The 18,594-nt window shown below is 62.2% G+C and overlaps 2 protein-coding genes across 2 annotated transcripts in view; both read left to right on the top strand.

Annotated features, from left to right (window-relative positions):
• COL7A1 (collagen type VII alpha 1 chain) overlaps window positions 1–14,546 on the top strand; it is a 29,742-nt gene extending 15,196 nt beyond the window's left edge. The window contains exons 57-118 of the mRNA XM_056129371.1: window positions 162–191; window positions 306–386; window positions 461–496; window positions 571–606; window positions 682–762; window positions 987–1,022; window positions 1,402–1,455; window positions 1,540–1,584; window positions 2,340–2,375; window positions 2,660–2,695; window positions 2,796–2,891; window positions 3,002–3,037; window positions 3,112–3,147; window positions 3,254–3,301; window positions 3,575–3,610; window positions 3,708–3,800; window positions 3,881–4,081; window positions 4,176–4,211; window positions 4,290–4,343; window positions 4,461–4,529; window positions 4,601–4,645; window positions 4,731–4,793; window positions 4,896–4,940; window positions 5,165–5,200; window positions 5,306–5,341; window positions 5,440–5,484; window positions 6,104–6,136; window positions 6,211–6,273; window positions 6,368–6,403; window positions 6,483–6,563; window positions 6,668–6,736; window positions 6,843–6,878; window positions 6,961–7,002; window positions 7,117–7,161; window positions 7,234–7,278; window positions 8,126–8,161; window positions 8,405–8,464; window positions 8,569–8,676; window positions 8,804–8,875; window positions 8,998–9,033; window positions 9,345–9,404; window positions 9,495–9,539; window positions 9,686–9,721; window positions 9,808–9,843; window positions 9,906–9,962; window positions 10,081–10,152; window positions 10,455–10,526; window positions 10,676–10,711; window positions 10,874–10,954; window positions 11,121–11,174; window positions 11,248–11,301; window positions 11,371–11,433; window positions 11,836–11,898; window positions 11,999–12,115; window positions 12,198–12,275; window positions 12,362–12,415; window positions 12,531–12,579; window positions 13,097–13,129; window positions 13,288–13,377; window positions 13,526–13,624; window positions 13,761–13,958; window positions 14,277–14,546. Coding sequence (XP_055985346.1) covers window positions 162–191; window positions 306–386; window positions 461–496; window positions 571–606; window positions 682–762; window positions 987–1,022; window positions 1,402–1,455; window positions 1,540–1,584; window positions 2,340–2,375; window positions 2,660–2,695; window positions 2,796–2,891; window positions 3,002–3,037; window positions 3,112–3,147; window positions 3,254–3,301; window positions 3,575–3,610; window positions 3,708–3,800; window positions 3,881–4,081; window positions 4,176–4,211; window positions 4,290–4,343; window positions 4,461–4,529; window positions 4,601–4,645; window positions 4,731–4,793; window positions 4,896–4,940; window positions 5,165–5,200; window positions 5,306–5,341; window positions 5,440–5,484; window positions 6,104–6,136; window positions 6,211–6,273; window positions 6,368–6,403; window positions 6,483–6,563; window positions 6,668–6,736; window positions 6,843–6,878; window positions 6,961–7,002; window positions 7,117–7,161; window positions 7,234–7,278; window positions 8,126–8,161; window positions 8,405–8,464; window positions 8,569–8,676; window positions 8,804–8,875; window positions 8,998–9,033; window positions 9,345–9,404; window positions 9,495–9,539; window positions 9,686–9,721; window positions 9,808–9,843; window positions 9,906–9,962; window positions 10,081–10,152; window positions 10,455–10,526; window positions 10,676–10,711; window positions 10,874–10,954; window positions 11,121–11,174; window positions 11,248–11,301; window positions 11,371–11,433; window positions 11,836–11,898; window positions 11,999–12,115; window positions 12,198–12,275; window positions 12,362–12,415; window positions 12,531–12,579; window positions 13,097–13,129; window positions 13,288–13,377; window positions 13,526–13,624; window positions 13,761–13,958; window positions 14,277–14,293 — 3,672 coding nt within the window. The 3' untranslated portion in view covers window positions 14,294–14,546. The remainder of the gene's footprint in view (window positions 1–161; window positions 192–305; window positions 387–460; window positions 497–570; window positions 607–681; window positions 763–986; window positions 1,023–1,401; window positions 1,456–1,539; window positions 1,585–2,339; window positions 2,376–2,659; window positions 2,696–2,795; window positions 2,892–3,001; window positions 3,038–3,111; window positions 3,148–3,253; window positions 3,302–3,574; window positions 3,611–3,707; window positions 3,801–3,880; window positions 4,082–4,175; window positions 4,212–4,289; window positions 4,344–4,460; window positions 4,530–4,600; window positions 4,646–4,730; window positions 4,794–4,895; window positions 4,941–5,164; window positions 5,201–5,305; window positions 5,342–5,439; window positions 5,485–6,103; window positions 6,137–6,210; window positions 6,274–6,367; window positions 6,404–6,482; window positions 6,564–6,667; window positions 6,737–6,842; window positions 6,879–6,960; window positions 7,003–7,116; window positions 7,162–7,233; window positions 7,279–8,125; window positions 8,162–8,404; window positions 8,465–8,568; window positions 8,677–8,803; window positions 8,876–8,997; window positions 9,034–9,344; window positions 9,405–9,494; window positions 9,540–9,685; window positions 9,722–9,807; window positions 9,844–9,905; window positions 9,963–10,080; window positions 10,153–10,454; window positions 10,527–10,675; window positions 10,712–10,873; window positions 10,955–11,120; window positions 11,175–11,247; window positions 11,302–11,370; window positions 11,434–11,835; window positions 11,899–11,998; window positions 12,116–12,197; window positions 12,276–12,361; window positions 12,416–12,530; window positions 12,580–13,096; window positions 13,130–13,287; window positions 13,378–13,525; window positions 13,625–13,760; window positions 13,959–14,276) is intronic.
• Window positions 14,547–16,774: 2,228 nt separating this feature from the next.
• The window catches only part of PFKFB4 (6-phosphofructo-2-kinase/fructose-2,6-biphosphatase 4), a 38,447-nt gene continuing 36,627 nt past the window's right edge, over window positions 16,775–18,594 (top strand). Inside the window, exon 1 of the mRNA XM_056129528.1 lies at window positions 16,775–16,860. Within this exon, the coding sequence (XP_055985503.1) occupies window positions 16,797–16,860 (64 nt within the window). The 5' untranslated portion in view covers window positions 16,775–16,796. The remainder of the gene's footprint in view (window positions 16,861–18,594) is intronic.

Below are 18,594 nucleotides of genomic sequence, written 5' to 3'. Positions count from 1 at the left end.
CTGACCCCCCATGGTGTCCTCTTCCTGCCCGCGGACTCTCCCTCCCCACTGCCTCCCACCCCTGGAGTCGCACTGATCCCCTAGTGCCTCTGACCTCACTTACTGTGGCCACCCCCACTTCCTGTCACTGACCCAGAATTCTCCCTGCCCATGCCCTCCAGGTGGACTCAGGACCCGGAGCTGGAGAGAAGGTGTTGACCTGTGGTGGGGTGTCCCCATAAACTGGGACAGTGTCCCTGGAACAGGTGTGCCTTGGGCCTGCCTGTGCCCATACTGCTCCCCCAATCGACTTGTCTTTGCCATAGGGAGAGCCTGGGGACCGTGGACAGGAGGGTCCTCGAGGACCCAAGGGTGAACCCGGCCCCCCTGGCGCCTCTGGGGAGAGGGTGAGTGTGGCTGGTCCCACGGGCCATGGGGCTGGGAGAGCCTGCTCTGATTTCTTCCTCCCTCTTGTCCTCAGGGCATTGCTGGGCTTCGGGGGCTCCCCGGTCTCCAGGTAAGTGATGCACTGTGCCCCAGCCACTTCAGCGCCCCCTTGCTCCCTGTCTTATCTATCTGTGTTCCTTGCAGGGTGACCCAGGCGTGCGAGGTCCGACAGGAGAGAAGGTGAGGGGTGGGGCTTTCCCAGGGGGAGGCAGGGCTGTCAGACTCCGTCCCATCTGGCTCTTCTCTCTCCCTCAGGGTGACCGAGGGCCCCCTGGACTGGATGGCCGCAGCGGGCTAGATGGGAAACCAGGAGCCCTTGGCCCCCCTGGGCTGCCTGTGAGTCATGGTTGCTGCATGCAGGGATCCTTCCCTGGATGGTGGTGACCCTTCCCTGGTCACCTGGGTGGTGGTGAACCCTGGGCTGCAGGGTGTCCGGGTCTTTTCCCAAAACCCATGGGGGTCACTACCATGTGGGATGCCCGTTCCCAGAAGTTAGTGGTGTGCGCAGTGCCCCTGGCCCCAAGATCATGGCTGGCTCCCTGACTTGAGTTTCTCCTTAGGGTACTACGGGCAAAGCAGGGGACCCAGGGAGAGATGTGAGTGAGGGGCACGGTGCAGTGGTGGGTGGCTCCGGGGTCCTGCATGACAATGGGGGTTGGCAGGAGGGGGAGTGGATTCAACCCCATCCTGCCAGAGTGCCCATCCGTCCCTGGCAGCAGATGTTCACAGAGTCCCAGTTTCTTGCCTTTTCTGCCTTGGGAGTCTCAACCCCGCCAAAATTTTGGGAGTTCTTCCCTGGGAGATTCAGCGGGGGACCCTCTAACCCATGGGAGGTCTCTGCCTCAGGAGATATCAGTAGACCTCCCATTGGGGTGCTACTCTGGTGTGGGGGATCTCAGGGGCTCCTCCTGATTCATGGGGTGTACCCTAGGGAATAGCTGGGGCCTTCTTAATCCCAGCAAAGACTTTTCCCAGGGGCTTCCAGGTCTCCGAGGAGAACACGGCCCTGCAGGGCCCCCGGGAGCTCCGGTGAGTGGAGGTTTTCCAAGCTGTCCTGGTTGCTTTTTGCCCGTGCCCTAATCCTCACTTCTGCCTGCTGCACTGTTTTCACAGGGAAAGCCAGGCGAGGACGGCAAGCCTGGCCTGAGTGGGAAAAATGTGAGTGTGCAGCACAGTGTGGCCGCCTTCCCCTGGGCCCCAGGGGGCAGCTCTGAGCTGCGAGTCTAGTGTAAACATCTACAGACACCCCAGACACCATCCCAGTGCCTTTAGGTCCCCCACCGAAAGTGCCCCCTAGGGGATGGGCAGCACAGACACAAGGGCATGACATCACATTCAGGGACAATCAGGGACCCGCTGCCCCCAGACATTCTCACCAGGTGCTTAGACATGGATTCAGGGTCACACGGGGACTTGTGTTGAGGTGTGGAGAGAACCCCATATTTGGCTCTGACAAATCACAGCTGCTGGGTCACGCTGCCCTGCCTGTATGTCCCCGGTTGCTCACACACATGTGGCTACATGTCCTGCGAGCCGTGTCTTGCACGCAATCATGACTCACAGATGGCCAAGACCAGCTGCTGGCCGGCTGTACTGTGTGTACCCGTGAGTCCTGCCTGCATGCAGACACTGACCCCAGCAGGGGCCCCTGCAGGACACCCCTCCCAGGGCACACATACTTCCCCATACTGGCGTGAAGAGACATTGAGTCCCCTAGGGAGCCAGAGGCACAGGCTTGCCTGTGCGGTGAGACAGGGAGGTGAGAAGACTCACATCACAGCTGCAGATGTGACTGCTTGCTGGCATGGGCAGGGCCACCCCTCGGGTCTGTGGGGATGCCTCAGCCACCATGGGCATCTGGTGGGGGGTGCTGGGCCATGGGCCTGTGGGCTGAACCTAGTCCCCCCCTACAGGGAGAACCTGGTGACCCTGGAGAAGATGGGAGGAAGGTAAAGCCTTGACAGGAGTGCTCGGGATCCCATGGATTGGGTGTGAGGGGTAGGGTAAGGTGTGAGGGGTAGTGTAGGGGTGGAGGGGAATTGAGGTGGTGGGACTGGTGGGGTAGGGTTGGGCGTGTTGAAGCAGAGGGGGTTGGTAGGGTAGAGGTGGGGGCTGGAGTGGGTGACGCTGGTAGGGTAAGAGTGGGTGGGGGAGTGGGAGTGGGGTGGAGCGGGATGGGGGTGGAGTGGAGTTGGGTGAACTCTGAGTCGGGTCTCATGCCGTATCTTTCTAGGGAGAGAAGGGAGACGCAGGTGTCCCCGGGAGAGAAGTGAGTGAACGCTGTGCGTCTCTGAGCCCTGCTCCTCCCCTGTGACCCACGCACCCCGCTTCTGCGCTCTCGGTCTCCATGCTGGTTGCTTCCTCCACAGGGTCCTGAAGGCCCCAAGGGCGAGCGTGGAGCTCCTGGGTCCCCAGGCTTCCAGGGCCCCCCGGGTCCCGCAGGGCAGGTTGGCCCTGCTGGTCAGGTGAGCATGCCCAATATCTCAGGGCCCTGGGAGGCCCTCAAGCCCTTCAATGCCTCCCATACCCTCCCAGCACCAGACCCTCTGTGAGTTCCTGTCCTGTCATCCTGCAGGGGTTTCCTGGCCTTCCTGGGGGTGCAGGCCCCAAGGTAAGCTCCTGGGGTGGCCGGGCTGTGGGGGAGGCTGATCAGGCTGACCCTGACTGGCTGTGCTCTGTGTACAGGGTGACCGTGGGGAGACTGGACCCAAAGGAGAACAGGTGAGGCTCCACCTCGTCCACACACCCAGGCAGCTCCTCCCCACACCCACTGGGCGCCCGTGCACCCCACCCGCCAGTCCAGCCACCCATGTCTTGCTGTTTCCAGGGCCTCCCCGGAGAGCGTGGCCTGAGAGGAGAGCCGGGGAGCGTGGTGGTGAGCCGGCTGGGCCCTGTTGGCATCCCTGCGGGGGAGGCGGGGGAGGGTCCCCTCTCTCTTCTTCCCTTTGCCGTGCTCAGCGTTCCTGTAGCTTACAATCAGAGGAATCCGGTGATGGGGACACTCAGGGTGGGGGAACCAGGGGCTCCGAGCTGCCTCCTCCAAAGGCTCAAAGGCCTCAGACCAAGAGGCCTGGTTTGGGGTGGGGGACATAGTGCGAGCAGAGGCAGGGGCTTCTCTGTGCAGTCTCTCAATTGACCTGTGTTGCAGAATGTGGAGCGGCTGCTGGAAAACGTTGGCATCAAGGTTGGTTGGTTTGGGACCTGGGGGCTGGGGTTGCTGCCCGGGGGCAGCGCCCTGGGGCGTGGGCCTGCAGTGATAGGATGTGCCATGCACTCTTCAGGCCTCTGCCCTGCGGGAGATTATGGAGACCTGGGATGACCGGCGGGGTGGCCCCAAGGGGGACCCCGGTGAGCGGGGCGCCCCAGGCAAGGAGGTATGTGGGGACAACTGGGAGGGCGCGTGGGAGGATGCAGCTGCATAGCTCCCCCGGCATTCACTTACCTGTTCTTCCAGGGGCCCATCGGCTTTCCCGGAGACCGCGGACTCAAGGGAGAGCGTGGGGACCCTGGCCCTCAGGGCCCACCGGGCTTGGCTCTGGGGGAGAGGGGTCCCCCTGGATCTCCTGGTCTAGCTGGCGAGCCAGGGAAACCCGGCATCCCGGGGCTCCCAGGCCAGGCCGGGGCTGTGGGGGAGACAGGAAGGCCCGGAGAGCGGGTGAGTCTGAAGGCGGGGAGGGAGGGCAGGGAGTGGGGTTCTGGGGTTCTGGCTTCCCCTCAGACATACTGTGCCTCCGCTATTTGCTCCTCAGGGAGAACGGGGAGAGAAGGGAGACCGAGGAGAAGAGGTGAGCTGAGGGGCTTCACAGTGGAACAGCCTGCAGTCCAGCCGACACCCTACCAACATCCCATTTTCTTCTCTGCAGGGCAGAGTCGGCCTCCCAGGGCCCCCTGGCCCCCCAGGTCCCCCTGGACCTAAGGTGATTGCTGCTGTCCGGCCCTGGCCAGGGGTCTTCCGGATGGAGGGTCCCTTGTCACCTCTGGGACCCTCGGTGCACCTGTGCCAGACGTGCTCACCCTCACTTCTTCACCTGCAGGTGGCCGTGGATGAGCCAGGCTCTGGGCTCCCCAGAGAGCAAGGACCCCCCGGATTCAAGGGTGCGAAGGTCAGTGTGGATGGGCCTGAGCCCCCCCATGCTGTGGCACCAGGGCCTGACTGGACATGTCGTTCCTACAGGGGGAGCCTGGCAGTGAAGGCGACCGAGGCCCGAAAGGCGACAGAGTGAGAACCCCTGGGGGCATCCCGGGGTGTATGTATGTGGCACATGGAGGTGACTGGGGACTCAGGGGAGACACTCTGCTTTCAGGGAGTTCCAGGACTCAAAGGAGATCAGGGAGAGCCCGGACAGAGGGGTCACGCTGGCGCTCCGGTGAGTCCTTGTCCTGAGCGCAGCTGCGGCGGGGGCTGCCTGGAACCTTGAGGGCAGCCGCGAGGGGACAAGGCCCGTGTGTCCTCAGCGTCTTCTCTGCAGGGGCTGCCAGGAGAGCGCGGCGTGGCTGGGCCTGAGGGGAAGCCGGTGAGTGGTGCTGGCGGCAGCCTGGCCAGCCCTGCCTGCCGGTCCTAGGGCTTAGGCCTGTGTGCCCAGGTGGGGTGCGGGCACCGGAGTGTGTGAGTGTGTGTACACCCGCCTGTGTTCCTCACCAGGGGCTTGGGACAATCTGTACCTGGGAGGGTGAATTTGAGCAACTGGGCCCCTTGGTGAGCCCAGGTTGAGGTTCAACACTTTCCCTCTCTATCCAGGGTCTGCAAGGTCCACGGGGTGCTCCTGGCCCAGCGGTGAGTTCCCTGGAATTCTTGTCCTTTTGGACCCACCATGGACAGTGCTGCCATGGTTTCCCCGTGGGGTGTTATTGGTTTCCCTCATCAGACTTTCTCCAATAGGGCAGCCACGGAGACCCTGGACCAGCGGGGGCCCCTGTAAGTGAGGGGTGCACCACTCAGAAGCAGCGGGGGGTTGATATCACAGTGTTTGTGAACTCTGACCTCTGTTCCTTGCCCTTGACACTTTGCTCTAGGGTCTTGCTGGTCCTGCGGGACCCCAGGGACCTTCTGGTCTGAAGGTGAGTATAGAATTGTATGGGTTTATGTGTGACTGTCAGGTATGTGCATCGGGTGTGTTGTCAGATGTGTATGAGTGCTAGGTGTGTATACAGGCATGCCAGGTGTGTGTGTGTGTGTGTGTGTGTGTGTGTGTGTGTGCAGTGTGTGTCGGGTGTGGGTGTCAGGTGCAATATGGTGTGTGGATTAGCTATGTGTATTAGGTGTGGGTGGGTTTCAGGTGTATGTGCATCAGATGTGTGCATGCCAGGTATATGTGTGTGTCTGGTGTATGTGTCATGTGTGTGTGTGGGTGCCAGGTGTACATGCAGATGTGTCAGGTGTGTGTGGATGTCAGATGTGTGCGGGTGCCAGGTGTGTGTCAGGTGTTTATACAGGTGTATGTATGTGCAGGTATCAGGGGTGTGTGTGTATCAGGTGTGGATGGGTGCCAGGTGTTCATGCAGGTGTGTGTGTGTTTGTGTGTGTGTGTGGGGAGGCTGTGGAGTCATTTTTTTGGAACAAGAATTCCTGTGCCCTACCCCGAGGCTGGCACAAAGGGTTGCACATGGGCTCTGCTCATGGCTGGGGGCTGAGGAATCTCTTGTCGGTCGGTGTCACACATTCTCTGGGTTTTGGCAGGGGGAGCCTGGAGAGACAGGACCGCCAGGAAGGGTGAGTGGCCCCGCTTGTGGGTGGAGCCACGGGAGCCAGGTGGGGCCGGCACTACCTCCACTCTTCTTTCCTAGGGCCTGCCTGGGCCTTCTGGAGCTGTGGGGCTGCCTGGCCCTCCCGGCCCTTCCGGCCTTGTGGTGAGTCCCACAAGGGTCCCCTAACCCTAGTGTTCTCCCGTGTCCCTTCTCTCTGCTCCCACATACCCATGACATCTCACTTTGTCTTCCTCAGGGTCCCCAGGGGCCTCCAGGTTTGCCAGGACAAGTGGTGAGTCCTGGGGTCAGGGCTGGGTCGTGGGGACAGGCTTGGTGGCAGCTGCTGACCAAGCCCTTTCTGTCACTGTCAGGGGGAGACAGGGAAGCCAGGAGCCCCAGGTCGTGATGGCACCGGCGGGAAGGATGGAGACAGAGGAGCTCCGGGCGTGCCGGTGCGTTCTGGAGGAGCTCAGGGCGGTTCAGCTTGGGGCACTGTGCCCAGCGCTGGGGGGCGTGTGTGTCTCTGGGCAGCTCTCCTCAAGCTGTTCCATCATAGGGCTCACCGGGTCTGCCCGGCCCCGTCGGACCTAAAGGAGAACCTGGACCCATGGGGACCCCTGGACAGGTGAGCGTTAGCCCCAGTGCCCGCCTCTGGAGCTTTCCTCCTGCTCACAGCCAAGGGGGACTGGCAGCAACGGGGAGACAGCTGAATCTCTGTGCATTCCCCACAGACTGTGGTTGGGCCCCCTGGAGTGAAGGGGGAGAAGGTAAGTGGGGGCAGGGGAAGGCTTGGAGGAGAGCCCGGTGCGGGGCATGACTAGGAATGGTCCTGACCCTCTCTCTGGCCAGGGAGCCCCTGGAGAGTTTGCTGGGCACCTGCTGGGAGAGCCGGTGAGTGTGGACCCTCCTCTGAGCTGGGCACCTACCTCCTGCCTGACGCCTGGGCCTCCTGAGTTTCATCTCTGGGGCCCTGACCCCCTTGTTTCTCCTGCCCCCTCTCTGCAGGGAGCCAAAGGAGACCGTGGTCTGCCGGGGCCGCGCGGCGAGAAGGTGAGGTGGGCCTGAGCAGCAGGCGGGGTGGGCACTGGGTCTCTAGACCCCCTCACCAGCCTTTCTGTGCAGGGTGAAGCCGGCCGTGCAGGGGAGCCTGGAGATCCTGGAGAAGATGTGAGTTGGGGTTCAGACAGGTCTGAGGCCGGGTGGGGGAGGGCCATTCCTGCACTGGGGAGGACAGTGAGCCTGGTGTGGGCCCCATCCCCGTTGCCACTGTGGCAGGGCTGGTCTTTGTGCCTCTCCTGTCTGTGTCTCAGCTCTGAGACACAGAGGACCCCTCCCAAACCCCGAGACTCTGTCGGCAGGATGCTGGGGACTCTAGGTCTCATCTGCATTGCCCCTTCCTCCATCCGTGCCATGGGCTGGCGCATTTACATGGGTTGTGCAGCTCCCCGGGCCTAGAGTGATAGCAAAGTGGGTAGGGCGTTTGCCTTGTATGCGGCCGACCCGGCCAACCTGGGTTCGATTCCTCCGCCCCCCTCTCAGAGAGCCTGGCAAGCTACCGAGAGTATCTCGCCCGCGCGGCAAAGCCTGACAAGCTCCCTGTGACATATTCGATATGCCAAACACAGTAACAACAAGTCTCACAATGGAGACGTTACTGGGCCCGCTCGAGCAAATCAATGAACAACGGGAGGACAGTGCTACAGTGCTACAGTGCAGCTCCCCAGGATGGTTGTGTATGGGTGCCTGTCTTCGCATCCCTGGGGGCAGTCTCAGGTTCATGCCCAGGCTGTGGCCCCTGGACCTGTGGTCTTGCCTGGAGCTCCATGACTTTGTGGTTTGATGAGCCCAAGGCCACTGCCAGGCTCTCGCGAGACCTGGGGCTGAGCTGTAGGCCCAGTCCCTGGTCAGGGATCTGGGCTTACCTTGGTCTATACTCATATCTGAGCCCCCAGGAATCATTTAGGGCCCCAGGTTCTCATTCCCACCACTCAGCCACCATACTTGTCATTTCCAGGGTCAGAAAGGTGCTCCGGGACTCAAGGGATACAAGGTATGTGTGGGTCTCAGTGCCCTTTGAGGTTGTGGTCCCTGAGACCCCTGAGCCTGATTTTTTTTCTTTGGTTTTGGGATCACACCCGGTGATGCTCAGGGCTTACTCCTGGCTCTGTACTTGGGAATCACTCCTGGTGGGCTTGGGGGACCATATGGGATGCCGGGGATTGAACTTGGGTCCCTCCCACTGTACTATCTCTCTGGGCCCTTGAACCTGATCGTGTCCTCTTTTCTCTTCAAGGGTGACCCAGGAGTCGGGCTTCAGGGCCCCCCGGGGCCAATTGGTTCACCAGGTCTGAAGGTGAGTTGGCAGGGTACAGCAAGGTGGCCCCTGCTGGAGCTGGGCGAAGGAAGAGCGTGTCTGGGTGCGTGGGGCCTCACCTCCAGGTGCTCTCTCTGCTCCAGGGAGACTCAGGTCCTGCCGGGCCTCCGGGGCCTCCTGGTGCTGTGGGGTTCCCTGGTCAGACAGGCCCTCGGGGAGAGACAGGCCAACCGGGCCCCAGTGGAGAACGGGTAAGGGTGCTGGGTCATGGGGACTGAGCGGGGTGCCCACACCCTGACTTGGGCTCCCCTTCCAGTGCGGTAGAAGGGACATGTCTCCCAAGTCACCCTCAGCCTCTCTTGCCTTGTTTCCTGGCAGGGGCTGGCGGGCCTTCCGGGGAGAGAAGGACCTCCAGGCGCCTCAGGTCCCCCAGGGCCCCCAGGGCCAGCGGTGAGTAGCAGTCCTGTGCTGGTGGGGCGGCCCCATGGTTGTCAGTCTAGATGGGGCCTCTAGGCACTGTGGGCTGCTCTGTACCTTCAGGGGACAGAACCAGCCCCTCGTTCTGTCCACAGGGAGCTGCTGGGACCTCTGGGCTCAAAGGAGACAGGGTAGGTGGGACAAGGTTGGGCCCCTCTCCTGACCCCATCACCCCTCCTGACCCCTTTTAGCCCTCCACTGACCTCTGTCATCACTCCATTGACCACTGTCACACCTCCACTGACCTCTATCATCTTTCCACCCCAACTGACCCTTGTCACTCCTCCACCCCACTGACCTGTCAACCTTCCACCCCCACTGACCCGTCACCCCTCCACCTCAACTGACCCATCACCCCCACCCGCACTGACCTGTCACCCTGCCTCTCTCTCATCTCCCTGACCTGTCCCAGTGATGACTCCTCTTTCCTGTTGATTTCCAGGGAGACCCCGGTGTGGGCCAGCCTGGGCCCCGAGGCGAGCGCGGCGAGCCAGGTGTCCGGGTACGTCCACCCTGACCTATAGTCATGGCCCTCATCCCAGGCCCTCCTGGCTTCCACCTTCCATGTCAGTGACCCTAATGTCCTTTACAGGGTGAAGATGGCCGGCCTGGTCAGGAGGGAGTCCGAGGACTCATGGTAGGTGCAGGGGGCGGCCCAGTGCCTGGCCAGTGCCCTCTGTCCCCTCAGTCCTGGTCTCCTCTGTGGCCTTTCATCTCCCCATCCCCCGCAGGACCACTTCACCCTCACAGGTCACTGAAGCTCACAGTTTTTCTCTCCTTCAGGGGCTCCCAGGCATCCGGGGGGAGCGCGGGGAGAAGGTGAGATGAAGGGAAGGGCCCCTGGGGTACTGTGGGGGGCTCAGGGCTTCTTCCCCTGGGTGACATTGCTCTCTCCCTCCCCACAGGGTGATGCTGGAGCCGTGGGGCCAAAGGGTGACAAGGTGAGTGTGATGCAGGGTGGGGGGCCCGTGGGGGCTCCTCGCACTGACCATTATCCATTCAGGGTGACTCGGCTGTGACCGTGGGGCCGCCAGGAATCCCGGGTGCCAAGGGGGATATGGTGAGTGGGACTGGGCCGGTGCAGGCTGGTGTGGGGGAGAGAGCCCCCTGAGAGCTCAGACCCCAGAGGGCGCGAGACCCCCCCCCCCCCCGACCCAGCTTCTCTGACCCTGACTCAGGGCGAACGCGGGCCTCGTGGCACAGATGGCGACAAAGGGCCCCGAGGAGAGAGTGGGGACCCTGGAGACAAGGTAGGAGGAAGCATGCAGGAAGGGCTCTCTGTTGCGGGGCTCTTTGGAGGGAGGCTGCCTGTGGCGAGTGGGGAGTATCTGTGGGCTGTGGAGCCTCAGACACTCCCAGGAGCAGAAAGGGGCTCCCTGGGTGTTGGGCGCAATGGGGTAGGGGTAGGGCTGGTGGGATGAGGCAGGGAGTGTGATGGGGTCCTGCGATGACAGGGAGCCGCTCTCTGGCAGGCTGGACCTGAGGGCCTGCCCCCCGGGGTCCCAGCCCCCAGCCTACTCTGGCCCCACTGTCCCTCTCCCCCACCCCTCAGGGCGCCAAGGGAGAGCCTGGTGACAAGGGCTCGGCCGGGTCGCTCGGAGCACGGGGACTCACAGGACCAAAGGCAAGCAGAGATCAGAGCCCAGTGGGGGTCCTTTAAATTGGGGCTCCGTGGTCTGTGGCTGTACGCTACGTGGGTGCTCACCGCATCCGTGAGCAGAGTGGCCGAGACCCACAGGGCGGTCATGACCCTCCTCTATCTGCTTCCCACAGGGCGAGCCTGGTGCTGTAGGGATCCCTGGGGACCCGGTAAGATGCTCCTGCCCCCCAGCTCTCCCTTGCCACATGGTACCCTCTGACCTCAGAGTGACCCAGGGCTCCCACGTGTTGAGGGGTCCCCAGCCCCTGTCTTCCCACCAACTTGGCTTCTGGTCCCTGCGGTGACCCCTGTCACTTGACCTCTCTCCTCAGGGACCCCCAGGAAAGGACGGAGTCCCCGGTGTTCGAGGAGACAAAGGGGATGCTGGCTTCATGGGCCCCCGGGGCCTCAAGGTAGTTTCTCCCTCCCGGCAGGGAAAGCATTCTGGATGGTGTTGGAGGGCATTCTCGGGTCAGGTCAGGTGTCTGGGCTCAGATGTTGGTGTCAGCGGCTTGAAGAACTGGCTTCAGCATCAAGGTGGAAGGGTTCTAGAACCTTCTGCCTGATTTTTCCCCTCAGGGTGAACGGGGGATCAAGGGTGCCTGCGGCCTGGATGGAGAAAAGGGAGATAAGGTATGAGGTGCAGGTGCTGGGATGTGGGTGCAGAAGGCCCAGACCTGAGGCTGACCCCCTGCCCTGCCCACAGGGAGAAGCTGGTGTCCCTGGCCGCCCTGGGCTGGCAGGACGCAAAGGAGACGCAGTGAGTGGGGGGCCCACCGGGAATGGGGAGGGGGATGCTGGGGTTCAGCTCATGCTTTCTCTTGTCTAGGGGGAGCCAGGAATTCCGGGGCAGTCGGGAGCCCCTGGGAAGGAGGGCCTGATTGGTCCCAAGGTACGGGGCCCCTCAGCAGGGGGAGGGAGCCAAGGGGGCAGGGTTGGCTGTGAGAGTCCCGGTCAGGGGGACTGGAAGGCTGGGGCATGAGAGTGTGGAGTGGGCTGGTGGGAAGGTTTGGGGGTGCACTGGGCAATGGTGAGGATGGGGAACAGCAGGGACAGGTGCCTTCGGGGTAAGAGGCTGCAGTGGGGGGGTCAGTGCTGAGGTTGGGGTCAGTGAAAAGGGAATAAATGAAGTCAGGCAAGGGGTGCTACAGTGGATCTGGGGTTCGCGGGCTCGCAGCAAGCAGACGACTGGTCAGGGAGATCCCAGGAGCTGTGTGGTGGAAGGCCGTGGCCACTGACCCTGGAGTGCTGAGGAGGCCATGGTAAAGGATCTCATGCAGCTTTCTGTTCCCAGGGGGACCGAGGCTTCGATGGCCAGCCTGGACCGAAGGGTGACCAGGGCGAGAAAGGGGAGCGGGTATGTGGAAACCAAATTAGGGGGGCTGGGGGGTCATTGTGCTGTCTGGAAATGGGCCCATCTTTTGGGGGCTCTGGTCACCGACCCTCTCTCTCCCCAGGGGCCCCCAGGAATTGGAGGCTTCCCAGGTCCCCGGGGCAATGATGGCTCTAGTGGTCCCCCTGGGCCACCAGGCACTGTGGGTCCCAAAGGCCCTGAAGGACTTCAGGGCCAGAAGGTAAGTCAGGGGGCTCCTGACCCCGCACTCAGAGACCACGATTCTCACCTGTTTGACTGACACGCTCGCTTGCACCCCACAGGGAGAGCGGGGCCCCCCTGGAGAGACTGTGGTGGGGGCCCCAGGGGTGCCAGGGACCCCCGGAGAGAGAGGGGAGCAGGTGAGTGGGGATTCCTCATTGGGGTGAGAGTGGGGTGACCACTGGTGTCCCTGTGCTCACAGTCTGGACCTGTACTTTGCACACAGGGGCGCCCAGGGCCCGCAGGCCCCCGGGGAGAAAAGGGAACCGCGGCGCTGACGGTGAGTGTGGCCAGGCGGGCCCTGATGCCCGCTGTCCCTCCCTAAGCCCCGTAACCACCACCCCCTCCTGGCTCCCTGGGCTCCTCACATCACCCTCTGGGCTTGTGCCCCCCAGGAGGATGATATCCGGGCCTTTGTGCGTCAGGAGATGAGTCAGCACTGTGGTGAGTAGACGGGACAGGCAGGGTCCCCAGAAGCCGCAGGGACCAGTCGCCAGGGCTATGGGTGCGGAAGGGTGGCTGACAGATGGACACGGGAGCCTCGGATAGACTTGCTGACAGGCCCCATCTGCGGGCAGAGATGGAGGCCCATGTGGCTGTGCGGGGAAGGGTACAGTGTGTCCTGGAGCCTGGCATGGGGCCGCTTGGGGGCTGATGGGCCCGAGGGGCGTCCTAGTGACCCCATCTCCTCTCATCAGCCTGTCTCATGTGCACCTGTTTGTCTTTGTCCTGTGCTCACACTTCTTCCTCTCTGCTCTGTCTGCCTGCTGTGTCACTGTCTCCATCTGTCTCTGTCTGTCTCTTTCTGTCTCCATCTCTCTCTGTGTCTCTTATATTCCTACGTGTGTCTTTGTCTCCATCTCCGTCTGTCTCTGTCTCTTTCTGTCTCTCTGTCTCTGTGTCTCTGTCCCGTATCTCCCTGTGTATATCTCCCTACCCCTCTCCATTCTCATCCTTCCAGCCTGTCAGGGCCAGTTTATTGCATCTGGATCACGTGAGTAGTTTTCTGGTACTTTCTGCTCTCAGAACTTTCCTCCCTGCCCCGTTCCTCCCCTGGGTGGGGGGGGTTCATCCCTGGGGTCCCTTCTGCAGGGGCTGGGCTTGGGACACCATCATGATAAGCCCAGACCTGGGCCCTGCTCCCTGCTCCAGGACCCTTGCCCAGCTATGCTGCGGACACGGCCGCTGGCCCCCAGCTCCGAGCTGTGCCTGTGCTCCGGGTCTCGCATGCCGAAGAGGAAGGTGAGGACAAGGTCCTGGACGGCCCATGTGGGTGGGCACACAGCAGGCAGGGGGGACTCGTGTGCAGGGACATGATGCACACCGGGCGTGTGCTGGCGTCCTGGCGCACACTTGTGGCCGCCCTCAGTGTACCCTGCCCTGTGCGCAGGACGGCTGCCCCCTGAGGATGATGAGGATGAGTATGCCGAGTATTCTGAATATTCCGTGGAGGAATACCAGGAGCCTGAGGCTGCTTGGGATGGCAAGGGTGAGCATGGGGCCAGGCCTGCAGGGTGTGTGTGGGGTGAGCATGGGGCCGAGCCTGCGGGGTGGAGGTGAGCGTGGGGCTGGGGTCAGCGTGGGCGAGCTGTTTCCTGCTCACCGCCATACCCTACTGGGCCCAGACCCCTGCTCGCTTCCGCTGGATGAGGGTTCCTGTACTGCCTACACCCTGCGCTGGTACCATCGGGCCGGGGCCAGTGGAGCCGAGGCCTGTCGCCCTTTTGTCTACGGTGGCTGCGGGGGGAACGCCAACCGTTTTGGAACCCGAGAGGCCTGTGAGCGTCGCTGTCCTCCCAGTGTGGTCCAGAACCAGGGACCAGGTACAGGTGTCCCCATCTGGGTGTGACATCGTGGGCTCTGAGCTCTCCCAGACCCCACCCTGGGTGAGGAACACCTGGTACAGAATCCCCCTCCCCGAGGGGCCCTGGGAAAGACCCTCCCAAACAAAGGGTTAAGCAGAGAGACAGCTACGAGGTCCCCAAGATGGGCCCCTCCATGAGCCCTCCCTGAAGACCCGAGTCTGGCTGCCCTCTCCCCTTGCCCTCAGCTCCCTGCCCAGCGAGGCCTGTTTCCAGGGTTCCCTGTGGCCTGAACACTGAGTCAGTGAGAGGGTGAAGGCACTGGTCCCTGCCCCGCAGGTGCTGCCCGGAGCTGAGACCGGATGATGGGCCGGAGTTCGTGTCCCCGTGGAGCTGTCTCAGTCGGACCCTGCTGTCCTCTCTTGGTGCTAGAGGCTTGTGTGCACAACGAACACGCACGTGCCTGTCTGTCATTTCAGTGACTTGGTCCCTGGGTCTCGCCTTCCCCCCGAGGACAAATCCCCATTGTGGCTGCTGCCCCTGGCAGATGACTCAGTGCAGGGGTGGCCGTGGGCCCTGCGGGTGTGGCCGTGCCTCACCCGCCCTGGACCCCAGCCTGTGATGACGTGGTGCTGACTGGGGGGGCATTAAAGCTGCTGTTTTAAAAGGCTCCTGTTGTCACTGCCTGGAGACAGGGGACTGTGTGTGGGGGAAGGGGGAGGTCAGCACTGTTCTGCAGAGTCCCTCTGTGCCGGTGACCCTCATTCCCCAACTGGTTCCCAGAAAGAAATACAAAGTGGTGTTGGAGGGAGCACTGGGATGTGTCTGCATGGCCCCCAGGAGGGGTGAGTCATAGGTGGGGGTCTGCTTCATGCCAGGGATCATGCCCCAGCTGCCACCTCAGGGTGTGAGGGGGGATAAATGGATTCTGGAGGCTCAGGGTCACCCCAGCACTGTGCTGCCAGGCCCAGCCCTGCATTCCTGGCACCCCGGAGCCCGTCGTCCAAGGCAGGCTGGTACTGGTAGGATTGGAGTTGGGTGGGGTGGGCAGAGCCTTGGGGTGACTCTGGGACTTGGGTTATTGGGGGTCTCTAGGTCTTAGGGGGCTCTGGGTTCTGGGGCTGCTTCTTCCCCTGGCTGGGGCCCCTTGCATGCAGCCTCCCCCATGCTCCCTCCTAGTGCTTCCTGTTTCTCTCCCTCTGTGCTCTGTCCCCAGCATGTTCAGCTGCCTCTTCCCCTCTCTCCGTGTGTGAAGATCCCTCATTCTGTCCTGCTTTTTGTCCCTCTCTTTCTGTGTTTCCACCTTGCTCCCCGGCTCTATGCTGATGTTCTCTTGCTCTGGTTCTCATCAGTTTTCCCATCTCTGTTACTCTCTGAGCCTCGCCTGTCTTCCCGAGCCTCCTCGCTATAGCCCCGTCTCTGTTCTGCTTTTCCCAATCTCTGTCCGGGAGTCAGAGCAGGCTGGAGCCCCTCCCTCAACCTCTTTTCTCCTCACAGCCTGACCTCACAATGACCAAGTGGGTTCTCCTGGTGCTGACCTTCCAGATCTTGGGCAGGGGCCCGCTTGGCACAGCAACCCCTGTGCCAGCCTTGCAGCTCCTCCCGCAGAGCTTCACCCAGGGCACTCCCGACCCTGTGGCCTCAACGAGCAACTCCAGCGCCCTCTCAGGTCATCCCCACCCTGGCCCCCGCCCTGGCGCCCACATCACCCTCTCGCTGGATGTCCCCATGGGCCTCCTGCAGATCTTACTGGAACAGGCCCGGGCCAGGGCCACGAGGGAGCAGGCTGCTGCCAATGCTCACATCCTGGCCCACGTGGGCCGCCGCTGAGCCCACGGGCTGCCTGTGTGTGGGCCATCCGCGGAGAGCAGGATCCGGCACAGGGACATGATCCTGCATCTGAATCTCTGCCTGGGACTTTGACAGCTGAGTGCCATGTACACTCAGTGTCTGCACCGCCTGGACAACACCCTGCAGGGCCGCCATCCCGCAGAGCACCCCACAGACACACTCTGTGCCTGGACACCCGGACGTGGCCATGGGAGGGAGGGCCCTGTCACGTGGGGTCTTACCACATCCGGCCGCCCTGCGATGACAGAGCATTGGGACACTGCCACCTGTGGCCCCAGTCACACCCCTGTCAGGGACCTCAACGTCAGACCCACACGGCAGGCAGCCCAGGCCAACTCCAGACCTGCAGGTCACCACCCTCCTCTGGCCCCTCCCCTCAGTCCTTGGAGGGGAGAGACGGGCGAGGTCCAACTCTACAGTCCAACTCTGCTCCACACTCACGGAACTGTCCGGAGCAAACCAGCTCACTCTCCGAAGCCTCACACCCTCCTCTGCCCAGCCAAGCAAGCGATGCCAGCAGACTTCCTGCAAGCAGCAGGTTGAGGTTCCTGCATGTGGGACGTGCTCAATAAAAGGGCTACTTAGAGACCAAGCTGGAGAATCACGTGGCATGCACCCAGTCCCTAATACAGGACCAGAGTCTTAGCTGCCCTCTTACCCCCATTTCACGCCAGGTTTGATGTGCAGAGGGTGGGTTTTGCCTTCTGGTGCCCAGCCAGCAGCTGGACATGGAGCTGACTTTCTGGAGAGTATGTGGACCAGGGTCCTCTGGGCAGCGTGGACACTGGGCCAAAGGGTCATGGCTAGAGAGAGAGACAACCCAGGCTGGGAATCTGGCAGCTTGGGGTGGGGGCACTGGAGCCATCTGGACAGGCGGTAGCCCTGGGGGGCGGGCCGGAGGCGGGCCCGGGAGGCGGCGCCCAGTGGGCTGGGGCTCTGCTGGGCCGGGAGGGCGGGGTTGCCCTCCAAGCTGCAGGGGGCGGCTGCCAAGGCCAGTCCCGGTGCAGGATGGACAGAGGCCCGGAAGGAGGCAGCTCCCTGACAGACCCGGGGTCGGGGAGCAGCTGCCAGGGTAGGCACAGCCCGCTCGGAGAGCTGGGGGAGAGGGGAAGAGCCCTGGGCTTAGTGGGGTTAGCGCTGGATGGGGCTTGAGGGTGGTGCTGGGGTATCTCCAGGTAGAGGGGTGCTGGGACCGGGGAGCAAGTGTCTGTCAGTGGCCCAGGGGAGGGGGAGCACCGCTGCCTTGCAGGGCAGAGGGGGCTGGGCCAAGGGGGAACTATAAATAGCTTCTCCCTCCAGCCAGGGGGAGCCTCCGCCAGCTGGAGCTGGCCAGGCCCTCCTCTCTGCCCTTTGCTGGCCTCTCAGGGGTCACAATCAGCCAGTCCCCCCCACTGGGGTGCACACCAGTTTGGGGAGGTCCAGAGGGCTCACTGGGCAAGTTTTCCTTCCTGCCACATATCTAGAGTGCCTACTGTGTGTTTGGGCCAGTCCGAGCTGCTCTCAGCGCCTATTGCATGCTCTGCCTTGCTGGTAAACCCGGGGACCCCTGGCTGCTCCAGGGTCCTCTGAGCATCTTCTGTGGGCCCCGGGCCAGGTTGGTCCCCCCACGAGCTCACAGGCTGCGTAGCCTGAGTTGGAGCCTCATCCTCCTCTTGAGCTTCAGGCCCTAGGAGAGACCAAAGAAAGTACTTAGGCGAGTAACAGCAGAGGAAACTGCTGGAACTCTCAGAAACCTCCAGGGGCAGCATGAGGGGGAAGGAGGCACCTGGAGGGAGCAAAGAGGTACCTGGTGGGGGGCCGTACCAAGAACGGACATAGGATTTGTTAGGGCATGTGAGTGGGTTGCTGTGTGGGTCTTTGTGGTAAGCACGGAGGCTTTATGCTGCCTAGGGGTAGTTTGGTGACTGGGAACCAAGGACTGAGGACACAGCCGCACCACAGCTGGGAGCCTGGGATGCTGGGAGGAGGGACAGTGCTTAGTGTGGAGGGCACCACTGGAGCCCACAAAGGCCAAGCCTGGCAGTTCTTGGTGGCAGGGAGCTAGCAGGACCTGCTCAACTGAGTGCACGCTATACCCCAGCATGGTTCCCAGTCACCCAGGAAAGCTGACCCATTTTGGGGTGAAAAGGCCTCCAGGTCAGTTCTGTTCCACACAAGGCATTTGTGGGGACAAGCAAATGCCTGCGGGAAAAGGTGGAACGTGTGGTGGGCGCTGGGGTTCGGGAGGCTGAGAACTGAGCTGAGTTCACCCTGCACTGTAGATGGATCTGTCTTCCCATCTTCAGTTTCATACCGGAGAGATGGAGAAGGGGAGCTTCCTGATAGCTGTGTAGACTCTGGCCTTGGGGAGGGACCCACATTCTGCAGTTGACCTCTGGTCTCCCTGCCATTGGGATGTCTGGGAGCCTTCTCTGTTCCTGAGAAGTGGGGCTCTGACTATCGGTGTGTAGGGATGGTTTCCCAAAAGGGCCCTGGCTGCCTGCCCCTCCCTGGCTGTCGACTCCAGACTTGCCTACCCTCGAGGGAGCAATGGGTTCCTGTGAGTGCTAGAGGAAGCAGTTTTGCTGTGGCGCTGGCAGGTGAATAAGGCATGAGCATGTGATGACCAGGGCTGCCTCTGCCTGCAGCGGGAGTGGACAGGAGTCACAGAAGTGGTGTGAAGCAGGTGGGTGGGCACGAGGTGGTGAGGGATACGGGGGGAACACCCAGGGAGGCAGTTAGAGCTGATTAAGGGAACATCTAGGTGGTTCCAGAATGTAAACTCCTGACCCTTTATTTTTATTTATTTGGGGGAAGTTCTTTTGGG

This window comes from Sorex fumeus, unplaced genomic scaffold (genome assembly GCF_029834395.1).
Source record: "Sorex fumeus unplaced genomic scaffold, SorFum_2.1 ptg000072l, whole genome shotgun sequence".
NCBI lineage: Eukaryota > Metazoa > Chordata > Mammalia > Eulipotyphla > Soricidae > Sorex > Sorex fumeus.
This window is presented reverse-complemented; position numbering and strand designations above follow the sequence as displayed.